The sequence below is a fragment of the Varroa destructor genome, unplaced genomic scaffold (genome assembly GCF_002443255.2).
Source record: "Varroa destructor unplaced genomic scaffold, Vdes_3.0 BEIS01000004.1, whole genome shotgun sequence".
Taxonomy (NCBI): domain Eukaryota; kingdom Metazoa; phylum Arthropoda; class Arachnida; order Mesostigmata; family Varroidae; genus Varroa; species Varroa destructor.
Genome location: NW_019211457.1, coordinates 23965532 through 23993481, shown reverse-complemented (window position 1 = coordinate 23993481; position 27950 = coordinate 23965532). Strand labels below are relative to the sequence as shown.

Here is a 27950-nt window from a genome sequence, read left to right as displayed (position 1 = left end):
GGCGATGAAATATAGATTCACTTGGCTTAATCCTAGTAGTTGTGCAGTGTTTATCAGCAAGATAAATAATAAAATACACCATGAGCATTTCGTGTAGAACCAGAGCATTTATTTATCAATAACTACTTGAGTAGATATTATTGTATATATAAAGAAATTGTTGTTTTTGTTTGCAGCGACGTTAAGTGTCTGCAGAATCGACACCTATTGAACGAAGGTCATTGACAGAACCTTAATCAGCAGCAGTAACGGCATCAACTAGCGTTTAAATTGATTATAATGAACATTATTAGGGCGTTAATCTCATCTCACCGGAGACATCGTTTGAAAAGGTGTCGTCCCCCTAACATATTAGGGGGACGGAGGGTCTATGATACAGTCACCTGTTACAGTGTGTGTGTGTGTGTGCCTGTGTTTGTGTAAAAATGGCATTTCCCCTATCGCCGTTTCTTTTTCTAACAAAATATTTGCCGCAACGTCTGTATTTGACAGATTGAATAGTTTTCAATATAAACAGATTTGAGGTGAATAAAAATGAATTCGGTAATATTTGCAATAGACTTATGTACACGAGAAAGACAAACAAATATTCAAGACAAATTATTTTCGTCCAAATCAAGTGTTAACAAGTGTCGCCAGAAAAAAACTTCATATATTCTTATGATATCGATAGCTCTGTCTACTGTGTGCGTGACGTGGCATACTGATAGTTTAATTGAAAACACAGGTCGTATATCCTGGCCAAAAACATTATTAATTCTAAGCTTGATCTTTGCGCTCGCCTTTAGGCGGTTTGTCTCGAAGGACAATATTTTTGTCTGAATTCACAACGGAGAAATGCCATCAGTTGCAATCGCCCTGGCCCCACTTCATCACAAGCAGACCTGATTATCGCTACCGTTGCAGAGGCTCTGGCTGTGGTAAAGGAAGTTGCGCAGTGTAAAGATGAATAAATTAGGTATATATATATATATATATATATATATATATATATATATATATATATAGATTTATATATTTATATTCATTCGTGTTGTTACTTTTTACGATATTTTTATTATATTATTATTAATAATGATAATAATTATTATGCTTGTTATAATAATAAGATTATTCGTATACGCTACTTTCAGGAAATATTTTTGCGAGCATTTCCTGCAGGTCTTGTCCGCCACCCATAATTATTTTAATTAAAAGCACTCACTAAGAATGTGTTTTCGTCTAGCCTTTCTTAAGTGTGTTTTGTGCAACTTCCCCATCTAATACTGATGTTGCCTTCTGTCATATTATTGTCATCGACAGAAATAAAGTACGTCTCAATACGTCCTATACAAGACATATTCATTCCCTTGCTTTACTTTTATACGCAAACATCAAACAGTGTTCAGAACAACATAAACTCACTTTAAGTTGTGACCGATGACATCGCGTGAACATTTATCATCGTGCATATATTCCTCGTGTAGATAAAAATATGTACCACGTGTATACAGGAAGAAAACGTTTTCAAAATTATAATATAAAGATATTTATATATAGTCATCTGATGTGTTCATTATATAATAACAATCAAACCACAATCAAACGCCAGCATTCACGTTGGTCGTTTCTATATTCTTACGTTGTATACATACGTTATTGATTGAGCGTCACGACCGCAAACTGCACAACATCCTATACGGCCGCGTGGCGCTATTGATCAGATCACCGAGTTTGCATTTTTCTGCCAGCACATTATGCTTCGTTCTGTGCTGGGATCCCATAGATTTTAGCACATAGCCGCTGCAGCATAGATCCTATGTCAGAGTTACAGCAGATCGGCATTATCGCCAAAATTATTATTGACTTGATTCTGAATCGGATCTTACATTTCGATTCTGACGGGAGATCGGACGTTATTCCCACTTAACTGCGCTATGTTTTTGTGGTCGAGTAACCAAAAGCAGAGTAAGAATTTTATGTTGATATATGGAGGCCAGCGAAATAAGCTCCGTTTGTTAGAATCCGACGGACAGCGTCATCGTATCTGACGCCACGCTATTCCAAACAAAAATTTTGTCATCGACATTAATCGCGCCGCTCTTTAACGCACGCTCCCGTATCACGGTATATAGCACAGGGATATGATACTTTTATGGTTATTACTACTATTATTACCATCGCAATTCTCCTTTTTCTCAAATTAACAGTTATTTATTATTTGTTTACGTAATAAAGCAATGCAGAAGTTCTACGTAAAGGGTAACAATAGTTTTCTGTGACTTAGTGCTCATTGGGTTGTAAAACCACCGTGGCAGAAGTACGTCTGCCCTTGCTAGGTTTGGCCCGGAGAAGGTACAACAACAAAAATAAAACTAGCAGATATTAAACAAACGGACCGGCTTACTATGTAACTAACTGATACAAAACTAGGCTGCCTTTGCTTCGCAGCAAATTCACTTGTTCACAATATACAGCGAAACTGTCAACAGGTCCAAATCCTAGCAAAGGTCTGTAGACATGTTCTACCGTGCTCTGTGTGTTTTTCGAGTAGGTCTCGAATTCCTTTTGTTTCCTTTGTGAAAGAAACACAACTTCGACATATACTTTGTACACGGACTAATGCAGCATCAACGACACCATGCAGAAGCGTGTCGTAGGCAAAGATCCTAATTATGCTCATTATGACGATTTGCCAACGTTGAATTGATTTAGCCACCTTTGAACCCTCCATAAAAAAAGTTACACAGGAGAATTGCTCGTCCATGATATTCGGTCCTCCGTCTTACTGCTCATCGGTGCAGCTTTTCATTAATTATATATATATATATATATGTAGAATATACTCAAGGTGGAAGGTGTATGTTGAAATTGAAGGGGAATTGCGCAATAGTCACTCCATAGGAGTGATCTTTTGGAAAAGCACGCTTTGGGGTCCATTCGGTGTTTCCCCTTCCATCTGAAAGTCTACACTTAACGATATCGTACGACTTCCTGCAAGCAGCACTGGAAAACTAGCTCGGCTATCGACCCATGAATATCGTCGAATGAACAGCTCCATTTTCGATAGCTGACCCAATACCGTTAACTGGACAATTGATCTTTAGTTGCTAGTTGATTTTGTGTATACGTCTGGCTAAAAGCCTCTAAAAATGTTCGCTGGAGCTTCTTTGCGTAGCATGATTGAAGGCGCTGCTCAGAGGTCAAGCGGTCTTGGTGGTTTTCTATGCATGTAGTAAAGAGCTTGTTCCGTCAGCGCGAGCTGGTCCCGTGTTTTGCCGGTTAGCACAGCGCCGAAGGGTGCATTGGCAATGTTTTCCTGCGAGGCAGCAATCAGCGGCTCGAGTCTGTTTAGGACATTGATAGAAGAAATACATACGGCAAATTGGACAGCTGGTTTAACAGGGCGCTCTATCAGGGCGTAGCATAAAATTCCGAGTAGTTGTATATTTTTTAAATATATAATAATATATAATTAATAAATATATATACATCTAATCCAAATACGACACCTTTATACCTAATGCCAAGCATGGCCATAGGCCCCATACCTTCTTTTAAAGTTAGGGTAATCTGCAACCGTTACTCAGCTCGCAATATACTGGTGAACTGTAATTATGCTTATACGTACCGCTTCTTGTACTTGTGTTGTTGAATCATCGAATTTCCATGACTTTGCATAGTACTTGAGTTGGTTGACCAGTGATCGAGATCGACGTTCGGGTTTCTTTCGATCAAGGCTTCTCTCAGTATTTGAGGTGGGGAATGAGCAAAATGTACGGAGCTATCGCCAATGAGTGTCTTGCTTGGTGTTTCTGGATAAAGATAGTCTTCATTAACAGGTGGAAGCTTCTCGTTAGCCCAGGATTGATGCAAAGATTTGCGAGCTTTACGAGGACCCGGCCCACCTGACGAGCCATTGCCACTATGAACGGATCCGTTCTCTTTTTCCGACTGACCAAGCTGATTGCAAGTGGCTACAAAAACTGCCTGAGGGCCTGCCACAGGTGTGATCAGGTCATCGAGTTCGTCAAGGGTCGGCCCTGTGTTCGTCCTCTTCTTTTCAATTTCAGCCAGCGCTCGCTTAAAAGGTGTCGGCGTTCGGGGAGTAGTAGCGTTATCTCGTTTTGACGGTGTCCGTGGCTGGGGGGCAGTTTTAGGCGTTGAGCACAGCATCGCAGATGGGCTAGGGGGAGACGATAACACGGACGTGTCCAGAGGCGGCCCGGAAGAGGACGGCGTTTGCGGCTGCTTGAGGAATTGTGAGGGTGAAAACGTACACGACGTTGGCTGGTTCAACAAAGCAAACAGAACAAAAACAATCAAATTGCAATTCGAAATGAGCAGAGTCAGAGTACGATGATCAACCATTTGTGAGCTCGATAGATGTCAATGGAAAAAACTGTATTGTGTAGCCTATCTCAAATATGCGACGAAAGCCGTATTTTAATCGGGAAATTGGTAGAAAAAAAAACGTTTCTTTCATTCTCAACAGTAACAATTTACGATGCTTTGGCTGAGCTTGAGATCACCAGTTGTACAGTGTACCTATAATCCTTGGTGTACGCAGAGACGTAACCATATTAATCGTATATATATATATATATATATATATATATATATATATATGTATATATTCCTACCATTGGTATGTCGTATTTAACATAACCACCGGGCCGAAGTGTCACTTGTGAAGTGGGTAAGACGGGGGCTGCGTTATTGCCAGATATCGAAGTCGTTTCATCGAGTTGAGTCGGTCTTCGCCGTTTGAGAATGGGAGGCGTTTGAAGGCACCGTTGAGGAAGGTTATCTGCCATCAGGTAGCTCTGGTGTTCTTTACGCATTGTGGGTCGCCTGAATTTTGTGTGTGCGCGTGAATACAAGTCGGGATTACGACAAAATTATTACTCAAAAGAACATTGCACACCATAGCAAGTATTGAAAACTAAGTAATTCTCAAATCTTATTTTTTAAGTAAAATACAAACTTAGATGTACGTTAACAGTAAATACAGAAGTATGTTATTAAATTTAATTTGAGAATAGAGATAGTTAAATATATATATATAGAAAGGGCGAGAGGTGTATTATACAATGAAGTTTGAAGGTAATAACGATTCAGTCACAGTTCTTGCGATATAAGAAAAAAGCATATTTGCTAGCATTTAACGCAATCATTGTCTTTCTATGCTACTTACAAATCGTATTGCTGTGCGTAAGGTGAAATCATGTTATCCTGATTATTCTCATTGTAGTCCTCCTCCATATCCTGTAGCTCTTCAACTTTGATATCATTCAGGGGCGAAAGCATGTGGTTCACGTCATCACTTTTAGCCGGCGACGGCGATGGATAACAAGCAGTACTCATCACGGCTGTAGAAGTTGCCATTCGTTGTCCGTGTTCGTCCATCTTGACGCCCATTCCACATCTTGGAAGTCCGCCCATATTTGTGTTGTTCACGTTAAAGAAGTCATCCTGCTGCCATACCGGCTGCATTGAATCTGTCGAAGATGTAGGATAGAACTCGTCCAACGTCTCCGCTTTCTGGAGATTTGTTGTATCCTGCAAAACCATCGATGACGTATTTCCTGACAAGCTGGCGTCACACGGCCCCGAATTTGTTCCCATGCCAAGTTCGCCTAAATTTTGACGTTTCGACTGAGATTTTCGCTTAGATGACCGCGAATTCTCACCACCTTCGACGCGTTTTTTCAGTGTCGAATTCCAATGATTTTTAATAGCGTTATCGGTCCGACCTGGCAACAATTTGGCGATACGCGCCCATTGATTGCCCAGCTGCGAATGGTACTGGATAATCGCATGCTCTTCCTCACGTGTCCACGCGCTCTTTTTAATGTTCGGATTAAGATGGTTGTGCCATCGCTCTCGACATTGCTTGCCGATTCGACCTAAAGAAAAAAATGATTAGGTAAAGCTTCCTCAACTAGAAAAAAACGCTAATTATAACGAAAATGTCATATTTTATGGCCGATACAAACATTTATATTCCCTGTAAGATGGCTACTGATAAGATTATAGACATATAATCTATGAATAAGTGACAAAAAAACATCAATATTTTCGATTAAATTTCATTGTTGTTTCCGAACGACCTGGTACTTAACTTAGGGCTCAGATAAACCACGTAAACCTCTAACATGAGGGGAAGCTCACACAGATGAATACTGTACCTCTCACCAGAACAATGACATTATAATGATAAAATAGGCTTTCACTGTTGTTTGTTACTGATTCAGCCTCGAATCTTGCTGCGACTCAAAATTATCAGTCACGTTGTAAAATTGGCAGCCCTACACTGGCCTCATTTCCATACTTGGAAACAGGTCGTCAGCACACCATGTGATCAAAACGACAATGTCCCATACGTGCCAACCTGTGCATCTACATTTATCAATATATCATGGCACTTCATTCCGATTTTTTTCCTTCTCAATAAGTCTGCCTGCCTTTGTTTAAGTAAACTTCATTGTTGTGAGCTAGTTTCGCCTACTTCATGTGCTCCGCGGACGATCTATGTGTGACGCGTCATATATGGGGACATCTCTTCAGCAGACAGATCTCGCTTCATCTCGGTGTACGGTGGTGGGTCAGCCGTGCTTCGACGGACTTGTCAGGCGGAACCGAGCAAATCAGCGAAGCATGACCGAAACAATGGCTGCACCGGCGTCCTAGGCAGAACAGAGCAACCACAGAAGTTGCGGCATTGTATGCGATTAAGCCAAACCAGGCCAGGCGATCTACTAGAACAGGTAAATGACTCGGGGACGAGATGAAACCACTAAATACGGCACCACAGTTCTCAGTAAATGAGGGACGATGTGGAGGATTCGCTCTTGCGAGAATTTCAACCTAGGAAAGATTCTCTATGTTTCGAGTTTTACGTTCGGTATCGCCGAAACAAAGTTTGTCTGCCTAAGCCCGGGTTCGAACCCAGACAATAGTGTATCCCTAAGATAGGAGGGACCACGGGGATGAATAGTTATCGTTTACGAATGAACAGCTTGTTTATGTGTGGGAAACAACGAACAGGCAGTATACAATGAAGTGAGGATGGCATGTCGGGAACGCAGCTCGGCCGTGCCCAAACATACAAACATGCATGTAATTGTAGGTAGGAGTGGAAAGTATCACATGCACGGGTACATATAGCTTAGCCGTAGAAAATATGCGAAATGGTCCTAACCATAGCATAGTTAACTTGTTAACAGCACTTTTACAATATGCTTGATTGAGTACACTGATTGAGTACGCGTACGTGAAGATGGCTGGAACATATCCGGTTAAATGAATAGATACGCCAGTACGTCATCGTTTTTGAAAGTGAAGCGCAAGCGAGCACAGGCAACAGCCGACAGTAGCCCTATAGAAAATGACATAACAAATTTATTTTTTGCTCTATTATGAAGCTTAATGTACCTTTAAGGTGTTTGGCGATTACGGTCCAGCGTTTCGGTCCGTACTTTTTAACAAGTTCTACAACTTTCTCGTCTTCTTCTTTCGACCAGGAGCCCTTGACAAGTTCCGGATTGACGACCTTATGCCATCGCTGCTGGCACTGAACGTCCGACCGATCCGAGAAATGTGAAGCAATAACAGCCCAATCACGATTTTGACCTACAATAAACAAAAAAGAAGTTATCTCGCGTTATTCAATTAGGTTTTTCTGTTATTTGTGCTTGCATTTTACCTTTAACGTGTTCCACTCTTGGCCAAATTGCAGAGTTAAGTTCGTGTCCGTTAGCCATATCGTATGTCCCTTAAATGTTTCGTAGATTCTATTGGATTTACTGTCCTCTGTCCACTTGGTCATAGTACTATTTTTAAGAGTTCGCGCGAAATCGCTTTTCTGCAAGTTTCGCCGTAGCATTCTGCAACGCTTTAGTGAAGCTCATGGATCCATTAAATCATGTTTTGTGGAGCTTCCAACACAGCAGCGTTTGAATTTTTAAGCGCAAAAGATATGGAACAAGACTTCTAAAAAACATTTCTTTATCGTATTCACACATGTTTAATTATCACCGCGAGCTTTGTCACAAACCGCAGAGTACAGCGTATACATTCGATCGAACATATAATGTATTCGCATCTCCTTACTTTTTTTAAATAATAACATTAAAAACATTATTTTTAAATATAAAATATTAAAGATAAAAATATAAATAAGAATTTTTCCTCGATAAGCACTGTTTTTCTAGACGCAGTCTTATGTCCGATCGTTGTCGTTTGATTCGTGATTATTTGTTCCGTCCATCAGCCGTTCACTCACCCTTACCACATTTACCAGAGTCTAACATCGAGATCCAACGTGCACCGCAACAAGTTTTTCCCATAGCCCTGTATATATACTGATATAAATTCCGCCCTAACGAACGCGAGAACCTGTTGCACTCTCACGAAATTGCTCGTCGCCTCATGTTTTTTTCATTTGTGTTTTGTATTGTGGTCAGTTCTGTGTATGATGCTACTGCTACTGCTATCATCCTGCTTTGTAATTTTTATGCTAAGCTACGAGCGAATAATAACTTTGCCCTTGCGTTGTGAGTTGTTGGCCCACCCTACCTCCTAACTCTATGAAACAGCAACACTGTGTATATGATCACCGACCCATCACCTCGGCGTCGGCAGAATCTAGCCCTAATTTGAATATTGTCGAACAGTATTCTGTTTGAGGTAATATTTCAGTAAAAACTTCTTTTTCTGGGTTTTCTCCTCTGTCTGCTCCATCTGGAGTATTATTTAGCTTATACTGTTGCCGATTCCTCTAAGAATAACAACATCAACAACTGGAAGAAAAACGTGCGCCGATAAATTCGCTTTCTCAGTCGTCTCGCTTCGATCCATGGTCCTATTGACCGAATCGTATGGTCGCAATCCATCAGTGATGGAAATAGAAGAGGCGTAGGGGCGTGAAAGACTGACCGGTGTTGCCTCTACTATTCTCCTCATGGACGAATGAAGTCCTCCCTCCGTAAATCGACGCCATAATAATTTAGTTGAATGAGCAACATCTAATGGGAACGTTGCGTAAAGGCTACCTCGAAAGCCGTTCGAACAAATGCGCACGACGACAGAATTCATCAACGTGTTTTTTCTACCCACTGAACTGTGTTAACATTACACAGTACTGACAGAGCTCTTTTAGAACTCCCTTCGAAAGTCACTTTCGTTGCTTTTTTAACAATTCGGTCTAATGAAGCTAGGCTACTGATATTCCATAGCTGTTCACCTTTTTAACAATTTCTCCATCGACAACATCGTACAAAATTTTCTAGAATTTGCGTAAGGTAAACGAACGTAGCCCCAAATCAAGCAACAAACAACGCGAGTAACCCAACCAAGAAAAGAATGCCCGCCAAAATCCAAATCATCACCGGCGGCACTGCCGCTCGTTGCAGCGAGCAAAGACGATGGATCAGACAGTGGCATATTAGCGCCAGCAGCAGCGATGGCGGCAGCATTACAACAGCGTCCCACAAGCGTCGCCGCCGGCCAAGCCTTTTCATTTTGGCGCGTCGCCATAGCTCTCTGATTGTTCTCATCTCTTCCATCTCGTCTTTCTTCCTCTTCATCTTTCAGCGTCGACGCGGTGCGAGAACTGGCTTTGGCCTGCTCGGCCAATATTGCATATCGGTGTCCTGCCCTATCGCTGCTGTCGTGGCTGCTAATATGAATGTGGATTCTGTGGTGAGCGTCACTGCTGCTTCTCGGCGAGAAGGATGGATCACGGTGCTCGAAGAGCGTCTGATTGGCGAACCGCGCACAGCCGATCAAGTGTCCGATTGCGCAGGTTTTTTACGGTTTTGATTTGTATTTCTGCGTCAACTTAGACGACTCAGAACACACAACAATGACGGCGGTAACAATAACAACGATAATAACAACAGGCACGAGTTTTAGGCAAAAAGCGGTAACAAGCAAAATGAATGAAGAGTACATGCAGTAGTGACGCGACACTAACACGAGGTCGACGAAGACCTTTCGTATCTACAGACATCAAAAAAGACAGCCACTGTTATGGTTGACGTTGTCGGGTCCTGCTTGTGTTTTAGCCGACGCAAGCGCGCGACGGAGGACGTTTTCGTACTTACTTTCGTACTTGCTACCTGCCTGCCAACAATAAAGCTAGAACCATGCTACGATATGAATTCTGTTGAAGGCAGTGACGGTTGTATCCTACCTGATATAGACAGATACGTATAGTAATGGGCTAGGTGGACCGGCCTATTTGAAGGCTCCATACGAGCGAAAGAAAGAAAAGCCAGGGGACAAAAAAACTCAACTTAGGCGACATTAACAAAAACGAGGCGACCGGTAGTCATCAAATGCTCGTCGACCCCTTTGGGCTTTTGGGCGCTTTCGACCAGAAGCAGCACCTATCATAGTTGTAATACGCACAACTCGCCACGGCATTTTAGCCCGGCTCGGTATAAGCCAACGCACCTGGTCGCTACGTCGTCATCAGAATCGCACGGTAGAATCACCTTGACTCTAGACGGATCGAGTGACCATCGTCGTTTGTAGCAGTAACAAAAAACAGAAGCTGTGTGAGAGATTCGTGAACATCGTTGGCGCTGCCTAGTAATTTCCTAATAACAATAATAATCATAACGAATGATGGGATGGGATCCAATGTAGACTGGATGACGCAGCACTGAAGATGGCGATGGGGCAAATATTATATACGTAGGTAAAACTAATAGTCAGTGGATATCTTTGGATAAATATAAATCATGGCACGATAACAGTATGACAATTGAAACAGTAGACATTGAAGTACGAGATTTTATAACGAAATGCAGTTATACAACAGAGGCCGTTTCCAAGATCACTCCAGATATGTAATCTTGAGCAAGTCTACACCAGCATACTGCTTGCCAGATAGCAAAATTAAGACTTATAAACTGATTACGAAGAAGATGTGCTTCAAAGGGAGATGCCAATTGAGGCCATTCAGCCGCGGTCATTGGCTGAATAGAATGAACGATAAAGGAACGAACAGGTAAAAAAAATATCAGATCAGACACGTTAGGCTAAGCACCTGCTCTGTTGTTTTTTGCTCTTACACATTGTGACCTGCGTATAATTTGAAAGGCCTTTGACAGTACAAATCGCGCTCCGAATGAACAAGTAGCTTTGGCAACGTCGGCGTCGACGCACTGCTTCCGCCTGTCGTATGTCTTTCCGACGCTGTGTTGATTACCGAAACAGCAAGAAAATTTTCCTCGGCAATCCGTCTGTTGAATCAGGCCGTCACCTTGCCATAATCCCGAAGTGTAATTGAATCAGCTATTTCATTACATACACCGAACTGACCTGTAGATACCATTAGTCAACTTTTATATAGTCCTAGTTGCGACGAAGAGAGGAATGCGTCCGTTCGCTGCCACTACGCATAGCTGAGTTGTCGGATCGTCCCAGCAGCTGGCGGCCCGGGTTGGGCGCCGGTCGGCCGCTCGGGATGTAACATCAATCTCATTTTGCGCAGGAGCTAAGTTTCAAATGTAGACAATGTGCCAGCAAGCAGAAAATCTCCTTGGCTTGATTGGGTAAGTCTAAGTAAGCTACAAGCTGACGGTAGCCTGCCGTAGTTGCCTCTTTGGGTGGTGAATGGTAATAATGGAGTACCTACCAGCGTACAAAAATGATACAGCCAGAGTTTGTCTTTAAATCCCGAAAGCTACTGAACAACGAAAAACAGAAATTATCGTCAGAGGCAAAGCTGTGAAGGTAGTAGCGGTTGAAAGCGCATATGAAAAGTCATGTAAGATACATATAACGGTAAGCCATTCATAGATGTATATCCAATCTAGTCGATTTATAAAGATTTGTCGGCGTGTGTCGCAAGTAACAGCGCTTGCCTCGAATAAGTATCTGCCCTCTTCGTACATATGGCCATGGACCTGCCTCCTTTGCTTTCTGTATATTCGAATCTGTTCGTGCGCCATCTCCGAGTCCCCCCTCCTCCCCCCTCCGTATTTGTATGCAAGTCTCGCTCTGTCTGAGTATATATATATATGTGAACGCTCTCTTATGTTCGACCGTCAAGCGCGCAGCCGAGTGCGACTAGTTTAGCCGGGGGCTGATTCGTGATATTCTCATTTTGCCATATGTGCATGCCAGAATTCCAGACCGTTCCCATGACTGGCCGCCTCAGCTGGTGGCGACTGGAGATGTAGTCTGCCACCAATGCACCATGAAGCAGCATTACGGGATGGGCTAAGCGAAACAAGCTTGCTTTAGGCTAAGTCTAGAGGATTGAATCGATGGAGGCACCAGCTAACGATAACCCTACCAGGGAGAGGACAGAAGTACCAGCCCTCAATTGCTGCCACTGTCGGCATAGTGAAAAACACATGCATCACATTAGGCGATGAGAAATGCCAATTGAGCCCGATAGGAGCAAGTTCAATGTGGCTTTCGCCAGGACAACCTTATTATTCTCGCCTGTATCTCCCCTGGGGGGGAGTGGTGCTTGACTAAAAATAACGGAGACGGCAAAAACAATGGCGACCTACACAGGTCACTAACAGCAGTTGAGTCAGCGCAAGCAGATAGAATACGGGAATGCTTCAGTCTTGTGAGATTATAACCATTTTATGTTTTCTATGAATAGTAGCCGCATTTTCGGCCAGTATGTTATAACATCACTCTATTTTTTTCGTACAATAGGTCTATGCATTTCACAGATTGAGTAAATGCAGCCTTGCGTAGTGACACAGCGACAGCGTGATCTTCCGGAGATCCGGGATTCAGCCACACCTAAAATGGCTGAGCGAAAAATAAATGCACATCCAACCTCTGACGGAAGCTTATCTTTTGTCTCTTCCGGACCAAAATACCTATTGGAAGTTAGTCGCGCTAAATTCCTGGACAGCCTGCTATATCGCCGCGTTGAAATACTAGTAGTAATAGCATTAGTAGCAATAAGACTCATAGTAACAGCCTAACGAGGAACAGGACAAAACGGGCACGCAACACCGACGACCCATCCAAAAGCCAAAAAAGGCCAGAGGAGCAGCCAGGCACAATTAGACACAGGATCTTCGCAAAGAGAAGAGCTAGGTATCTAAGAGCAGTTGCTGTTGTCGAGTAGTGACTCGAGAGGGTGCCACTTCTCGGCCTACCACCAAAACCTGATGACGGTCCTGAAGCGAGGCCCGGCTCCGCCACCGATACTTAGCGCTTAGGCTGCTGTGGTGGTCCAGGTATGCGTTGTTGGCAGAAGACGATGCCTGTGCATGAGTTTCGCTCTGCTGTGTAGATGCATGTGACTGCCTAAGCGGCTGATGGCAGCTTTTGTGAGAGTGTTGCAGGCCGTAGCATGTAGGCCTGGCTCACGGTGCTCGCATGTCGCGGCGGAATGGAATGGAGCTTCGCCGTTCCTCCCGAATCGCCGACTTGCCTGACAGATAGGACGGCTGGATCACAAACAGCGAGCTAGCTAACCCTCCTGAGATGGTTCCGCTGCTGGCACACCCGGAGTAGCTGGGCTCACCGCTAGGGACGGGAAGCATAGCAGCAGTGGCGATCAGAGTCAGTAAAATAGTACATGGCCGAGACACCATCTGCCGTACGCCGTGAGTAAGCCAGAGATTGGCCGAACGAACGAGCTGGCTGCCAGCTTTAGAGCAATGGCACGGCTGCGATAAACTGTGTATGGTGCCTATGCCAGTTCTATATAAGTAAATCTATATATCTATCCACCCGATAAATGAGATATAGATGGTTCACTGTGTATCTGTATTGTGTGCGAGTGTGTGTGTGTGTGTGTGTATGTATTTGTAGAGCAAGAAGAGGTATCAGTGGTGGCCGCAGCGAATGATGACGAAAAATGGGGCAATACCATTCAGCCAGTCAGTACTGTTTCTGTTGCCGCTGTTGATACTACTGTAGAGACAGAAAGCTCTGCCAGGCTGGGATAAGAAGCAGCCTGGAGCGCCCTTACCGGCAGTACTCCGTCCCCGGCGATGTCTGTCAGAACGGGAACAGCCGCCGCGGTCTGAGCTTATCCGCTCGGCCTGAACCGGCAGCAGCCAAGACGCCCAGCATGGGTACATACCAATCGGGACTTACACTCTCACGGCGATACAAACACAAATGCATTACACGGCAGCAGTTGCCAGGGGGATCCCATCAGACGAGCGCGCAGGCAAACTGCGAACGTTCAGGATTCATTCGAAGCCCGGGACAGACCACATTCAGCGTTTTGAACGCAGACATAGTCGTATTGCCGTAAGTCGAAGTACTGACAATGACTTCGGTGGCGGCATCAGCGGCTGTGGCAGTGACGAGCTCCAACTGAGGTTCGCCTACCATGACTACTCTGGCAGCACAGAAATTCTGCCGCTTACTTTATCTACTACTTCTTCTACATGGATGGTTAAGAGCCTGGAGACTGCAGAAGGTCTACGGTGACTTTGCGACTACAACACTGCCTACAGTGATGCCGAGTTGTTCAGCCGGATTTCTCCCAGATCAGCCAGATACGGTGGCCACAGAACATCGCAAACTCTCCTGTCTAGGAAGCTACTCAAATTCGGAGCGAGATCATCCCAGAAGACATGGACGACGCTGAGACAAAACAAAGGGAGCTTAGACGACCATTACGGAGCTGAACGCATTCAGATATGGGCGTACGTCGAACTGATAGATAAATAACAGTAAAACGCGTAAAATGAATATCGTGGAAGATCTGAGCAAACTTCTGTGGAGCTGATGATGATGGCGATTAAGAGAACGGCCATTGACGGCTAGCGAAAAAGTTGTCTGAGGGCCCTCTCATAGTTAGATTCCCATGGGGTAAAAGGATTGTAGAGACATCCTCTCCAAAAGAGTACAGTTTCCGTCTTCTTTGTTACGAGCACTCGTAGAATGCTTTCGTCGTGTTATTTGAAATAGTCGATTGTTCGAAAACAAATTAGTTATCACGAGTTTGACCATAAATTGAGATTGCCTGAGATTACGCGTGAGGACAAAACTGAATATGTGCGAATGGAAAAAAAATGAAATACTACAATAACTCACAATGCAGAATAACTAGGTCGAGGCGATATTTACAAATATAAAACATTTTATGTAAACAGAGCTTAAATGAAAGTAATTGTTTTATTGTATCATACCTATAGAAAACGACCTCTAGGCCTAGAAGCAAAACATGGTGCCTCTAACATCGTGTACCCTAAACCATCGATCATATAAAAAAAAAAAATCGTGGAATTAATATTCAGCATATGTCTATAATTATAATATGCAGGGTCTAATCACTACATGGCCATATCTGAATATTGTGTTAGTGCCGTTGCAGTTGAAGCTTTCTCCACTGTTTTAAAGTAGCGTTACTTAAGCTGAACCACAAAAAGCACAACCATAAGTATTGGTAATTTGTGGATACAGACTCATACACATACCCAACATAAGTGGTGACCACAATACGTAGATTCATTAGCATGATTAAAAACAGCAACAATCATCGCATCAATTTCGTTAGCTGAAGTGACAAGGCGAATAAGAAACTTAAATAGTTAACTTTTCATTCTGAATAGTTACTTTCAGGTACTCTAGATTTGATATTTTAAAGCTTTCACGGTCAATACATATTAGCCTACTACTGAAAATAGACTTTTGAACAATTTTTTTATGGCCAGAAGGCGTTTATTATTAATTGCTTCAGTAGCTAATATCGTGGTAAGCTGGGCTATTCGCTAGAAACTTTACGCGAAGTTTAATAGGTTTAAAAGGAGCCTAATTTCAACATAGCTACTAATAAGAAGTCCGAGAAACGCTTCGAAGTTGGACACGTAATGACTTATGCCTAATATTTTGTTTTTCCTCTTCCACGTTTTGAGGTGAAGTTATAAATAAGAAGTAAATGCAAAAGTCAAGGTTAATATTACAAATCAACTCAAAAACGCTACTAAATTCAGCCAATTTAATTAAATCAACGCGAACGCCAATGAGGCCAATGAATGACTTAGAATCGTACGTTCTTAATATTTTTCTTCTTAATAAAATATATATTATGATTTCGTGAAACAGTCTTCCGAGGTTATGACCCCGTCTTCATTCGCTACAGCATGGTTTGTAATTACCAAGGACAGAAGTTATCAGGCAGTAGAATTAGTTGAATATCATAAACTTCTGATACATTGAACACAATTTTCTCTATTGAAATTCTGCGAAGTATTAGAAATTGACATGTGCGAATTCGCAATGCAGTACTCAAAAACTGTTTTTATAATAAAGGCACGAAAAGAGAACTTCCTTGTCATATATGTAAAGCCATTTTGAACTCTGCTGCAGCTCATCGCAGTCAAAATTGTAATCATATTGTGCGTTCCCATATATTATGAATGGATATGCCTTACGTAATTTTACTTAACACTCTTTGTAATAACATATTTGTTTTTTGCGAACAAATGAATGTCCATGTTCCACTTTGATGAAAAATGATTGTTGATTCTAAAAATCGCATTTAAAATATGATGAGAATCTGTACTAGATCAGAGTGAGCGTAAACCAATAATGAGTTTACCGTCGAGCAAAACATATATTTATAGATAAATTTGTGTTCAGGAGAAAAAACAGGGTTATCGAAAAAAAAAATTCGTTTCTCTAATTTTTTAGTAGATAGCTTATTTTCCTGAATTTTAGACTTGGGTATTACTCAAATTTCGTCCCACTCCTCTACACCTGCAGAAGAAACTGCGACTGAGGCAAATAAAATAATATTAATATGATTCTTGCATACACTAAAATGCACGGGTAAGTTGAGTTCTTATTTAATTACTAAAATGTATTGGCCCCTTTGTATGCGCCGACGAGTGCTGCACCTTGACAAGAAAAACTAGTCAAAAATTAAAAGTCAGAAGAGTCACTAACGATCATGCAGAGAAAGATATATCGCAAAGCCTGAACATAAACGTTCAGTCGGGATAACAAATATACAGACTTACTATATCGAACATAATTTCTCTAATAACGCGCACAACTATATTCATCATATGTATTAAAACCTAAACTACCCATATGCCTCGTAAGCGAAACCATTGTTACTTCGCAATGAGATGGAGTGCTGTAGCTTGGGATCAGCTAGCGAGAAGTGTGTACTAGTAGTATGTGAAGAAGGGCAGTAGCGTTGCACCGGGTTCACGAAGTCACTATTTGCGCACTACTGATCAATAACAACGAAATAACCAGGTAGACGGCGCACTTAACGACTCTTAAACAAAAACAAACAGTTTCTTTTGTTAAACTATTTAATCTAAAATTGTCCTCGACCCTATAAAGGAAAGTGCCAACGAAAACAGAATTTATTGATTACAGCAAAAAGATCACCAGTAGTTCAGTACTTTCATGTATTAATATACCATTTCGACTGTAGGGGGAAACACATGTTTATTAAAACTATTCGTGCATTATTATTTATAGAACTTCTGCAGGGGCTGATAGCATTTATGTACATACACATATATTATTCTTTCAGTATAATAGCAATTCAACTCAGCAGCTAGCACTACGCAATCGTAGATAAATCGATTTCAAAGAAAAACAGAGCTTGAAAAGAAGTAATCGCTAAGGGATAGCTTTTGCAAACCTGCTAGTTAATAAGCCTTTTCAAGTCGAATTTTCTTGGTTTATTCTACGTGATGATCGAAATTTGCTCGATAATAATTTCGTTGTTGCACTCGAATCGAAACAATGAAAGATTATACCCATTCAATCAAGACTCGGCCTTCCTGTGGAAGTCGGTAAGCGTTTATCATTTGTAGTTAAGGCGAGAGTTATATTTTCGGTCAGAGATGTACAAATTTAAATGCGTGGTAAGCAGCCCGTTTTGCAATATCGATTACAAGTCACTTAACCCGGAAGCTTTGATACAGTCTTTTTGCCATTTTTGCTCACAGAGTGTTTAGAGTAGCGGCTATTAAGGCTATAATCTTAGTTAGAACCCCAGATGAAAACTTATTTTCGCGCTAACACAGAAAACTCTGGCAGGCATTCATGTTTTAAGCTTCTGTCATGCGTATAAATATTCCGGGCCAAGTAAAAGCTGTCGCCCTTTGATAATCCTCCTCCATCGCCTTAGTGATTCCATAACCATTGATTGACTGGCCGTATGAACGCTCTGGAAAAATTTGACCCTTACTATCGAAAGTGATCTTTTTTGTCGCCCTGGGGATAAGTTATTCACCACTTTGGTGTTGTCAAGATTTCTTCATAAGATCTTTGACAAGAGGTGTTTACTAACATGAGATTTCAGTCGGTTTTCGTCCTTGAAGCTATAATTTTTTCATGTTTTGGAATTAGTGCGAATAAACATCAGTGGATGGAAGTAGAAAGTTGTGTCGTATATAGCACAGTGACGTCAATGCTTGGAGTTTTATTTATGACTCGTTGCAATTTTGGGTGAACAAGTAAAATAAAAAGCAGAACGTCGTGAACCTCGACGCAGGGAAATGGTAATTCACGAAAAATTGCGCCTTAGAAGCTTAAATGTAGCAAATAAAAGATCTAACGAAAAACACAGGGGCGTATTGTTGTTATTATTGTTTTTAGAACTGATGGCAAGCAATCAGTCAAATTGTCCTTCGCCGATTCAACATTCCAGGTCATGATTCAGATCGGACGTTGGCCGACGATGAGACAAATCTGTAACGTACATCATTTTATAGGCGCATAACGCTATCAATAATCCTAGTCAGAACCTGCGCTATTGACTCGCGTGAATTGTCAATAGTATTTTGTTAACTACTATTACGTTGGGTTTGAATTACTGTAACTAAAGTACTAGTAAATTACCCAATAATGACGTCCTGCACACAGGATCTGTTCGAGGGAACAGGACCTTCTGTATCAGCCTGAAATTCAAACTACTGTGCTGAACAGGACAAATGTGTAAAACGGAACCAAAGTAGGTGAGGTATTTCTTAAACTCTTTCATGATGTGTGTCAGGTAGATGTTGTGATCGAGGTTCATATTATTCATGCGTCGTGACATAATATTATGAATGTCTGTCCGTTTCAAAAGCACATGCTTACACTGAGCTTTCAAAGACCGTTATTTTGGAAAGGACTTATGACGTCTCTATAATTTAAAATATTGGTTCTAAGATTGTGTGCCTACGGAAAGTCGAAACAGGCGTTAAGTTGATGGATGAGTTAGCCACTGACACGCTGAGGGGAACTGTGTTTTTTATGTTTGCATGACTGCTAGATGTTGTGTAGTACCTATCTGTGGCCGAACGAAGTTAGCTAGCTAGCTAGCTTTGGATCTTGATACGGTAGAAGGGTTGTGTGCGACAAGATGTATAGATTATGCAGGTAAGACAAATTCCACCACCTCTTTCTTGTTTCCTGGTTCAATCGGACCTAATTTAGTTGAATACAACCTGCATAAAGAAATAACTTTATTTATTCGCACAAATTGTGTAATATGTGTGCCCTTGGGAAAACCACAATGGTGGTCTAGGTTCAAATTGGAGCGTAGACAGACTTTGATCCTTCAGTAATGTGATTTGTTGTAAGCTACCAGAACTAGCCCTCTTATACGAGCATTCGTCAAATGTAGACAATAGCTGTTATTGTTCACACGTAAATCTCAGTAATGGCAGCTGAAAATCGAATGGAGAACATTTGGCTAATCAACACTTGTGCTGACGATGACCAATAAATCTTTAGCAGGGAATATCCAAGTTAAGATGTACTAGCCCCTATGAAAAGAAACTGGTTTATCAAATGGCCGTACATACGACGTTGAATGAGATTTGACTTGATAGCTAGTGAAAAATTAGATAGCGCAAACCTAGCGAATAACTCACAAAAGCCGAAAGTCGACTTGTAGACGATGTTTCCCGTTTGTTTCAGCGTTTTTTTTAAATAATGCGTATCTACAATGCTTTCGGCATCCGTTTTCATTGTGTCCGTTTGCAATCACGATACGAGTGACTTTCGAAAACAAGAACACAGCCACGCGGATATGCCAGCAACCACCAGAATATTGAGAGTACACTTATGATTATCTTTTTATCACTACTGTGCTACCATGATTCTCCTCCGCCAAAATCATTCCTAGCCTGTTGATCTGAGTAGTTGATCTGAAAGGCCTGTGATAATTATATGCACAAGAAACTTTTCCCAACGATAACGTTGGTAATGTGTTTCTCGAACACATTGTAATCACATAAAATGGAAATCACTTTACACAATAACCTTACAGGAACGGCCGATTCTTAGGAATATATCATGGATAAAAGCATTAATTCTTTTTTTCATTTTCTCAAACAGGAATCGATTTCTTTTGGACCGTGCCCAATTACACAATTTACTACGAATAGCATTCCATTATTGCTCTGTATTCGTTGTACCAACGGGTCACACGGCCGGCATCGGGGCTCTGCAGCAGGCTCCCCGCTGTCAAGGTTACCTATTTTGGCGGCAAGTCACGACAGAACAGCCTATGATTGTGGGCTCCACTCAGCGCACCAGCTTCGTGTTTTCGAAAGTGAGATTTGCCCCATCAATCCACGAAGAGGCAATGGGATCAACTATTTGCGTATGTATGAAAGGAAAATTTAAACACGAAACATAAGACTTAAATTTCTGTTCGGATGTCGGCGGTGGTGATATTATCTTTAGAATCACAATTTGATTGCCTCAATGGAGCTGAATAATCGCGCTCGACAGCATTGGATACAGGCACTATTACATGGTAGCATCGAGCATATGGCGACGGGAGTCTGGGAGTTGTCTGTGGGCCCCAATCGAGACACAGCGGCATTAAGGAGACAGGCAAAATTCAAGCTCAGCAATAGTTGCTGCCGGGATAGCAAAGTACCCACATCACTACCTCAGCGAACCGCAGGCGCTGCAGTAGCGAAGCAGTACAGTGGTGATACTGACGTTGAGAAAATAGGAAGTGTTTTGTCGTACCACAATTTCGCACTAAGAACACGTGAGTAACATGACCTAGCAGAGTCATGGTGAGAATCGCTAGATCTAATAAACACCAACAGTTACTGTCAACGAATCGAAACCGTGGAGTTCACGTGTACACAATGATGGTTATACGGCAGGCTTACCTATAGACTGCACGAGCTGCTTCAGAAGTTCATCTTCCTCTTTTGTCCAACGAGCTGAATTCTTGCTTTTGTTAGTACTCGAGCTCGACACGTTCCGAAAACTTTCGTCGTCGTAGCTGCTGTCGTCAAAATCGTCTAACATCATCATTGAGGATGTTGAATTCATGGTTTTGACCAGTGTCGGTAGATTAAAGGCCTATGAACTTTAGCAGGCACTTTGTTAGGTGTGTTGCACTGCACCTAAAAGCGTTCCTCTTAAACACCCATCTCGGCAATGTTGGCCACGGCACTAGTCCTTGGCACGCGAAGAGATTTTGCACATAAATGACTGGACTGAATCGACCTTTTGTCCGACAAATTTTGAGAGGACGCGCTTGCTAGTCGTGATTCGTACGAGCTTTATCCAGCCTGTATGTGAGCTGCCGAGGCCGCTCGCGCCATTTCAAATCAGCGGGAGGGTCTGCTCCGCGGAGCAATATTAACGGCGCTCCGGGAAAAGGCGGGCTATTCAAACAGGCTGGCTGCTCGGGAAAGGGTAGTGCGGGTGAACAGATGTGAATAACTTAGCAGACTATAAATGGTGCGTTGGTTACGTGTTTATCTATTAGGCTTAGAGATACGCAAGGTAGTCTGGATTTGAAACCGGGCAGTCGAGTAAACACGCTTCGTTTCACGCTGGAAGCTAGCTGTTGGAAGCAATGCTTGAAGGTCGTACCGGACGTAAAATTAATTATTAAAACGCACGTTTTAACGTTTTAACGCAAATGCCGTGCACGTTATTAAACGTCAGATATACATTGAGGGTGTGGTTGACTTAGTAGTATACAGCAGCTGCATCAAGAAAATGTCTGAAGTTCATTAAAATGCTTTTGATGCAGTATGCTAAGTTTTAAAAACAAAGTTGGCACCTACTACAAGATAGTCCAATTCAATAGTTTGCAACTGTATACGAATAATCATTGCTGATAATGTAATCTTATACCTATAATTTCAAAATAACTTAGTGGACGGTGAAGGTTAACGCGCTACCAAAGAAAGCTGAGTTTAACCTTCGAATTCCTACCTGGATAAAATAGACACTTGCTTTATTAATTCCTTATAATTAATTGTCCGTAATGCTATCAAAGAGGTGTATAATTTGACACAATGGGAACTCTTCTGAAGATTATGCAGTTTTAGGTGGCAGCAGTGTGATAGACTAAGAAACTCTTAAGTCTGTACTACTAAACCGAATGACCGTATGACTGTAATCTATTTCCATTATGATTGCAATTTATTTCTCTTTCTAAGAGATGTGACAAATAAATTACAGTGGAGAATAAAATATAAAACCGAGTCCTTTTATGGAATTGTTTTGTTTTAAACGACTATTAGAGAGTTGAGCACTAGGCGGGTCCATGCGCTACGATAATTCCTTTAAAAGTATACCGACAGCTTTAATCGATAAAACTGGTATAAGAAGCTCTACATGATGTGTTTGGCTCAAGAAAGTTTTTCATGCCACGCTTTGATGAACAGGACGACTCTGTCCCGCTCTATCGATATCTAACTTAGTATGTATCTTGTAGCTCTGAGCGACGAATGCTTTTTGTAACTGCAATATACATTTCTTTGATCTAGATATTTACGGTATAGAAATGGATACAAAAGTGACCCACACATATATGCTTTCATAGAGCAACTTTTTAATACCATCTCGGTAGTTTTAAGAAAATTGTTAAGACCAAGATTTTTAACATAGACCTTCACGAGCTGACATTTAGTCGGTCGCTTTAACTGCAAAATGGACATATGTATTCTTTTAAACAATTCATAGTTGTTTTGTTTTTCGACCTATGTTTTTATTCAAATATTTTGAATCGCCCTATCGCTGTAATGCTAGTTGGAATAAATCAAGGAGCATTTTGGCCAAAAGAAACACCTAGAAGTCACCCTAGAAATACGGTCTACAGGTAGTTATGTGTGCCGCACAAATAAACATACGTCCCTAGTTAAAACTGCTGTTTCCGACAACCTGAACTGTAAAATTTAGTAACGTTTGTTTTTGATCTGTCTAATATCAAAAATGCATTTTTTTATTTTTTTTAGTGAAGCGCGTTTAGAATATATTTATTCTATCTTTTCGAGGATTAACTTTTTTTGTCTATGGCTATAGCTGTAATGGGGTTGTGTACTACGTCCTTTAAAATGAAAACAACTTCTTCCACTAGGTAAATATATTTTCACAGTGCTACTGATAGAGAGTAGATAGAAGTCTTGATTTGCAGAACATTCACTGCTGCAAACGGTTACAGAAAACTTTGAAGATGTTGCTACATGAATCAGCTGAGGTGTCTGAGATTGAGCTTCTGTTTCATTTTCTAAGAGCACGATTCAATAAAAATTAGTTCATAGGAGATATGTTAAAACGCTAAAGCACCATACATTTTGTACAATCGGAAATACAACATAATAAAAATAGAAAACGAATTATTGCACTTATTAAATAAATAAGTGAAATCCGACTGAATGAATCCGATACCAGAATATGTCAATGTATTATTATAACACTGGTTATAGCATAATACAGTTTATACAAAGGCACGTCAAAAATTAATGACGATCGAATAAAACAAAGTACTCCTAAAATATATTACCAACCATAACCAGCTGTGCTTACAAATACCCATCTGTATGTGTATTTAATTATTTTATGTGTTTTTCTATCCTTCTAGTCATTTATAGCTTTTACCTACCACGCCACCCCCTCCTAAGCGTAGAGCTCATTGAGCCTCCACCAAAAACTAGATCCAGTCGGTGTCGCCGCGCTCAGCTGTATTTCGAGTGTTTCGAAGGGTTCAGTTTGTTGTTTTCCCAATTCGAGGGGGTAAACCGAAACTCCAGCTGGCGAGCACATAAAAACAAATTTGCTGATCAAGTCTAGCTGCAAAGTAGCTCCACAATTCCGTCACCTGTCCATGCCGAGTCAGCACCTGCTTTCGTAATAACTGGATTTTACAGTGGAAAAACTTTTCGTTAATTAGCTTGAAGACAACGTGTAACGGTCGAAATTCTACCTAAAACCACTATTCCAATGTTGGTATGTCCAGTTCTAGTAGAACGAGATCATATGTTCGGCCCTATTGTGGGGTAAGCTAGAAGGTCATTTTTTTATTTAAATATTTTAGTTTAAAAAAAAGGCTACTACTTTTTTCGGATGTTTTCTTTCTCAAAACTCCCTACCGATTGTCATTAGTCGATTGGTTGTGAATGTAATAGGCGGAAAATGAATGGTCACTTAGATCGTGGACTCAGTTTGGTATAACAATATTGCGTGACGAAGTGACGACAGTATGATTGGTTTTGAGTGTGTTATAATGAACTTAACTCAAGATAAGCTATAATGGAATATTGTATGGATGGACATTGTGCGCTTTGATTAGGTTCGTAAATTCATGTTATGTCATAAAAATCGGCAAATATTTGACCTTCCACTCTATGCATAGACAACAGCGAAATCATATAAAATTCCCTGTAAACTAAGAGCCATGTATACAGCAAATGCGCAAAAAAAAATTTAGAATAAATCAATTTGATGGCATCAGAGTTAACGTGAACAACCGACGTTTCTTGCCGTCGGCTTTTTGCCCCCTCCGAAACTCCCTTTATAACCCAGTAGTATCCGAATTTATCATTATATAATAATCGATTATTGTCATCGACACAATAGCTGAGCATTTATAAAGGCTTCGCATATGGCCAGAGGCGAAATCAAATATAAGCGACAAATTACTATGCATTACTTTAGCATACTAGTAGCGAGACTAGTCGACGCGATCGAACGAGGAAACTCATCTAGCTCTTAAAATAGCACTTTCAGTGGAAATCTTGTTAAAGTAGCTTTGAACCTGTTTCCGATTTCAGTAACATGTACTCGACCTGACTCCGACTTTCATGCCCGTCGAATGAATAAGTCTTTTCAGAACAACTGAAACCGGAAACATCAGTTGACGGTAATATTGTTTACTGTATACCCACACTCTAGGTCTGGATTGACTATCGTTGAAGATAAACGTTTAGGTTAAGGTAAATGGTTTAATGAAATTCTATTTAATTTAACACCCCATTAATGTGCTTATAGAGTTCGTCATGGCATCCCCAGTCGGGCTGCAAAAGAAGCTGGTCTCGGTCGATGTCCGAGTGAAAAAATTAACCCTTGATGTCAAAAGGTGTGATAAAGCTAATGTTTTGGCTTTACGGACCCGGGAGGCATCTGAATCATTGCTAGAAATGGCGTCGATGATACGTGAGGTCGAAACACTGGCCAGGGCAGCGGGTAGAAACGAAAGGGATGACATGAACAACTTGGTTGAGACCTACTGGACAATGATGCGCGAAAACCAGGTATATAGTTAGTTTATATTGAGTGGTCATTCTTCTAGCTAAATGGCGGCTTTGAAGTCACGTATCATTTCATGTAATATTAATTCAGGCAAATAAGTTTTGCTGTCATTTTGAAACTAATTTGGCAGCAGCAGAGGTGCTAAAATTGTCGGGATGGTTTCAATCAGAATTAAAACGGAACGTTTTGAAGATGAGTGAAATTTGTGCATTTCGTTTGCAACGGAAGTAACCCTGTTCTAAAGCACTTAGTCACAAGAAATGAAAAGTGCGTCACACACGACAATAATTTACGAAGAAGATCACGGTCAAAGTGAAGGAAAGCTTCAAAATTTGTGGCGAAGTTTGAACTGAAAGGATGACGTCTTTCACCATAACAACACACAATACCCGACAAAAAGCTGCCCAGAAACAACAGAAACTCTGCCGTGACGAGATCATGATGTCACTAAAGTGGCAGATAACCATCAGTCTTTCCACTGACACATATTTAGCTTAGTAACATTGTTTTAAAATATAAACAATATTTGCTTCAATTTTCTTTTAAAAAAACATCAATATTATTCCAGTCCTCTATATAACTGAGCGGTGCTCATCAGTGTATTGTTCACTTAAGAGCAGGAGGTCTGGTCGTCTTCTAAAGCTGCCTTGTGTACCTGAGTCGCATAATAAACATGTTCGCTACAGTGTTTAAGACTTTTTGATACACACATGAACGTGTACAAATGATCTTTCTAGTTAATTTTTGCTCTTACGTAACCGTGATATCAATGATTTACTATATCTGCCGAAGGATAAATGTACAAAAAATGACGAAAAACAAATTGTGTTCAACTGAAGACTGCACTGCGAAAGGCCATCGTGGGTGCCCAACACTCGATTGATCGACTCCATCGAACTGAGCTGTTCCGCAGTGAAGAAAGGAGTATAGAAAACGAACAGGGCAAATCGGCCGGAATCCGGCGCAGGGGCAAAATGGAGAAAGAATCACTTGTAAGACACTCGGCCAGTGTCACGGATAGCTTGCTAGGCATCTCACGTGCGATGAATGATCAGGTAAGGGGTTTAATAACAGAACGTGCAGCGCTTACATATTTTCCTTATTCTAAGGTTTTTTTCATTTTATTCAACATCAGCCTTAGTTGGCTTCAACTATGAGAGCGCATGAGTTAATCGTAGCAGCAATTATTCATTCATTACACTGGCATGTCGGTTAGGCAAGCTAATTTATTTTAGCCTAAAAACGATACACAGTGTTACACATAAACTGAGTTTATGCAAGACAATACAGTATAACTATATACCGTTAGTCCTGTTACATCCGTTTTTGTTGACATAGGTCCAATACTCAATACAATGCACGAGTTACTCCTTTCATGTCATCCGTATTCACCTCAGTAAGTGTGCGGTTATGTTTAATATACCCTATCTTTACTGAATCCACATTACAGGTAACATCTTCGAGCGCCACTATCGAACATCTGGTGGACAGTTCGGCAACAATTATCGAAAGCGGTCAGGAAGCTACCAAAATGAACCAAGAAATTCAGCACTCATCAAAACTTCTGACGAAGTACGATCGGCGAGAAACAACTGATAAAATCCTGATTTTTTTTAGTTTTTTGTTCTTTTTCGCCTGCGTTCTTTACGTCCTTAAAAAACGAGCCGGTATTCCATTCTCGTGGCTGTATATGTTTATCTGAAGAAAATTTTTCGAAGGACCGGCAGCTGAAATTTTCACTGCCGCAAGGACAAGTCCTCCTTAGGCCTCGTCTCCATCGGTCGAATGATATAGTTATGTATTGTCCTGTTCAGCTGGGTGATAATGTGCCTAATGAAGTATTATATGAATTGTGCTGCGATGTAAAGTGATGCTAGTTGCATTTATTTTACATAATGTAAGCCTGTCATTTCGTGTGGTCAAGAAACCCCTTTCCTTTAGAGGTTAGGCAACTTTCAGGAGAAAATATATGTGAATTGATTTGACGAATTTGAATATGTATTTGTCTGTACAACTGTTATTAAATGGATCGGTGCTGTTAATGTGACTTTATCTGTTCATCCCGACAAGAGATGTTCTGATATACGGAGAAAAAACATCCGCTTTTAGTTTGTATATAATTGGAAAGACACCGTGGGATATGTGTACATTTAATGATAAAAACAAGTGCAATTTCATAAAAGTCAATGGACACGGAAGCGTGTAGCCCGATGTTTCGATGCACGTGTCTCTTCTTAAAACATATTTAATATAACAAAGGTTCGTACATACGCTAAGTGTTATATCCATTTGAATCCAATATTATAAAGTAAACTAATTTACTGTTTGATAAAATCGACGGTTTGTCAGTAATTCCTGTTAATATCTCCTTACTAAAGTAGGTCTGTCCAATTTAGCAAGCTCTATTGAGGGTGAAAACCCTTTCGGGCATCGGGTGGTATGAAAGGCAGCAAGCTGCTGTCACTAAGCCCTTCGCCGCTGATATACATATA

General features: G+C 41.1%; 2 protein-coding genes across 10 annotated transcripts; one reads left to right on the top strand and one right to left on the bottom strand.

The window, feature by feature from the left end:
* Nucleotides 1–87: 87 nt before the first annotated feature.
* Nucleotides 88–21513, bottom strand: LOC111249623 (uncharacterized). Of its 4 annotated transcripts, none has more exons than XM_022803707.2 (6): nucleotides 21078–21513; nucleotides 7417–7614; nucleotides 5177–5888; nucleotides 4623–4833; nucleotides 3611–4269; nucleotides 88–3326 (listed from the first exon to the last, which is right to left on the bottom strand). In XM_022803707.2, the coding sequence occupies exons 1-6, from the start codon at nucleotides 21241–21243 to the stop codon at nucleotides 3176–3178; spliced, it is 2097 nt and encodes a 698-aa protein (XP_022659442.1). In that variant the 5' UTR covers nucleotides 21244–21513; the 3' UTR covers nucleotides 88–3175. The 4 variants fall into 4 exon arrangements, with proteins under 4 accessions (XP_022659442.1, XP_022659443.1, XP_086842538.1 ...); XM_022803708.2 differs by lacking the exon at nucleotides 21078–21513 and adding an exon at nucleotides 10178–10384; XM_086986412.1 differs by lacking the exon at nucleotides 21078–21513 and adding an exon at nucleotides 8267–9899.
* Nucleotides 21514–23888: 2375 nt separating this feature from the next.
* Nucleotides 23889–27792, top strand: Sec20 (vesicle transport protein Sec20). Of its 6 annotated transcripts, none has more exons than XM_022803710.2 (5): nucleotides 23890–24156; nucleotides 24981–25069; nucleotides 25198–25460; nucleotides 26298–26513; nucleotides 26909–27792. In XM_022803710.2, the coding sequence occupies exons 3-5, from the start codon at nucleotides 25206–25208 to the stop codon at nucleotides 27158–27160; spliced, it is 723 nt and encodes a 240-aa protein (XP_022659445.1). In that variant the 5' UTR covers nucleotides 23890–24156; nucleotides 24981–25069; nucleotides 25198–25205; the 3' UTR covers nucleotides 27161–27792. The 6 variants fall into 6 exon arrangements, with proteins under 6 accessions (XP_022659449.1, XP_022659448.1, XP_022659445.1 ...); XM_022803709.2 differs by having other exon boundaries at nucleotides 23890–24206; XM_022803711.2 differs by lacking the exon at nucleotides 23890–24156 and adding an exon at nucleotides 24336–24499.
* The last annotated feature ends 158 nt before the right edge of the window (nucleotides 27793–27950 follow it).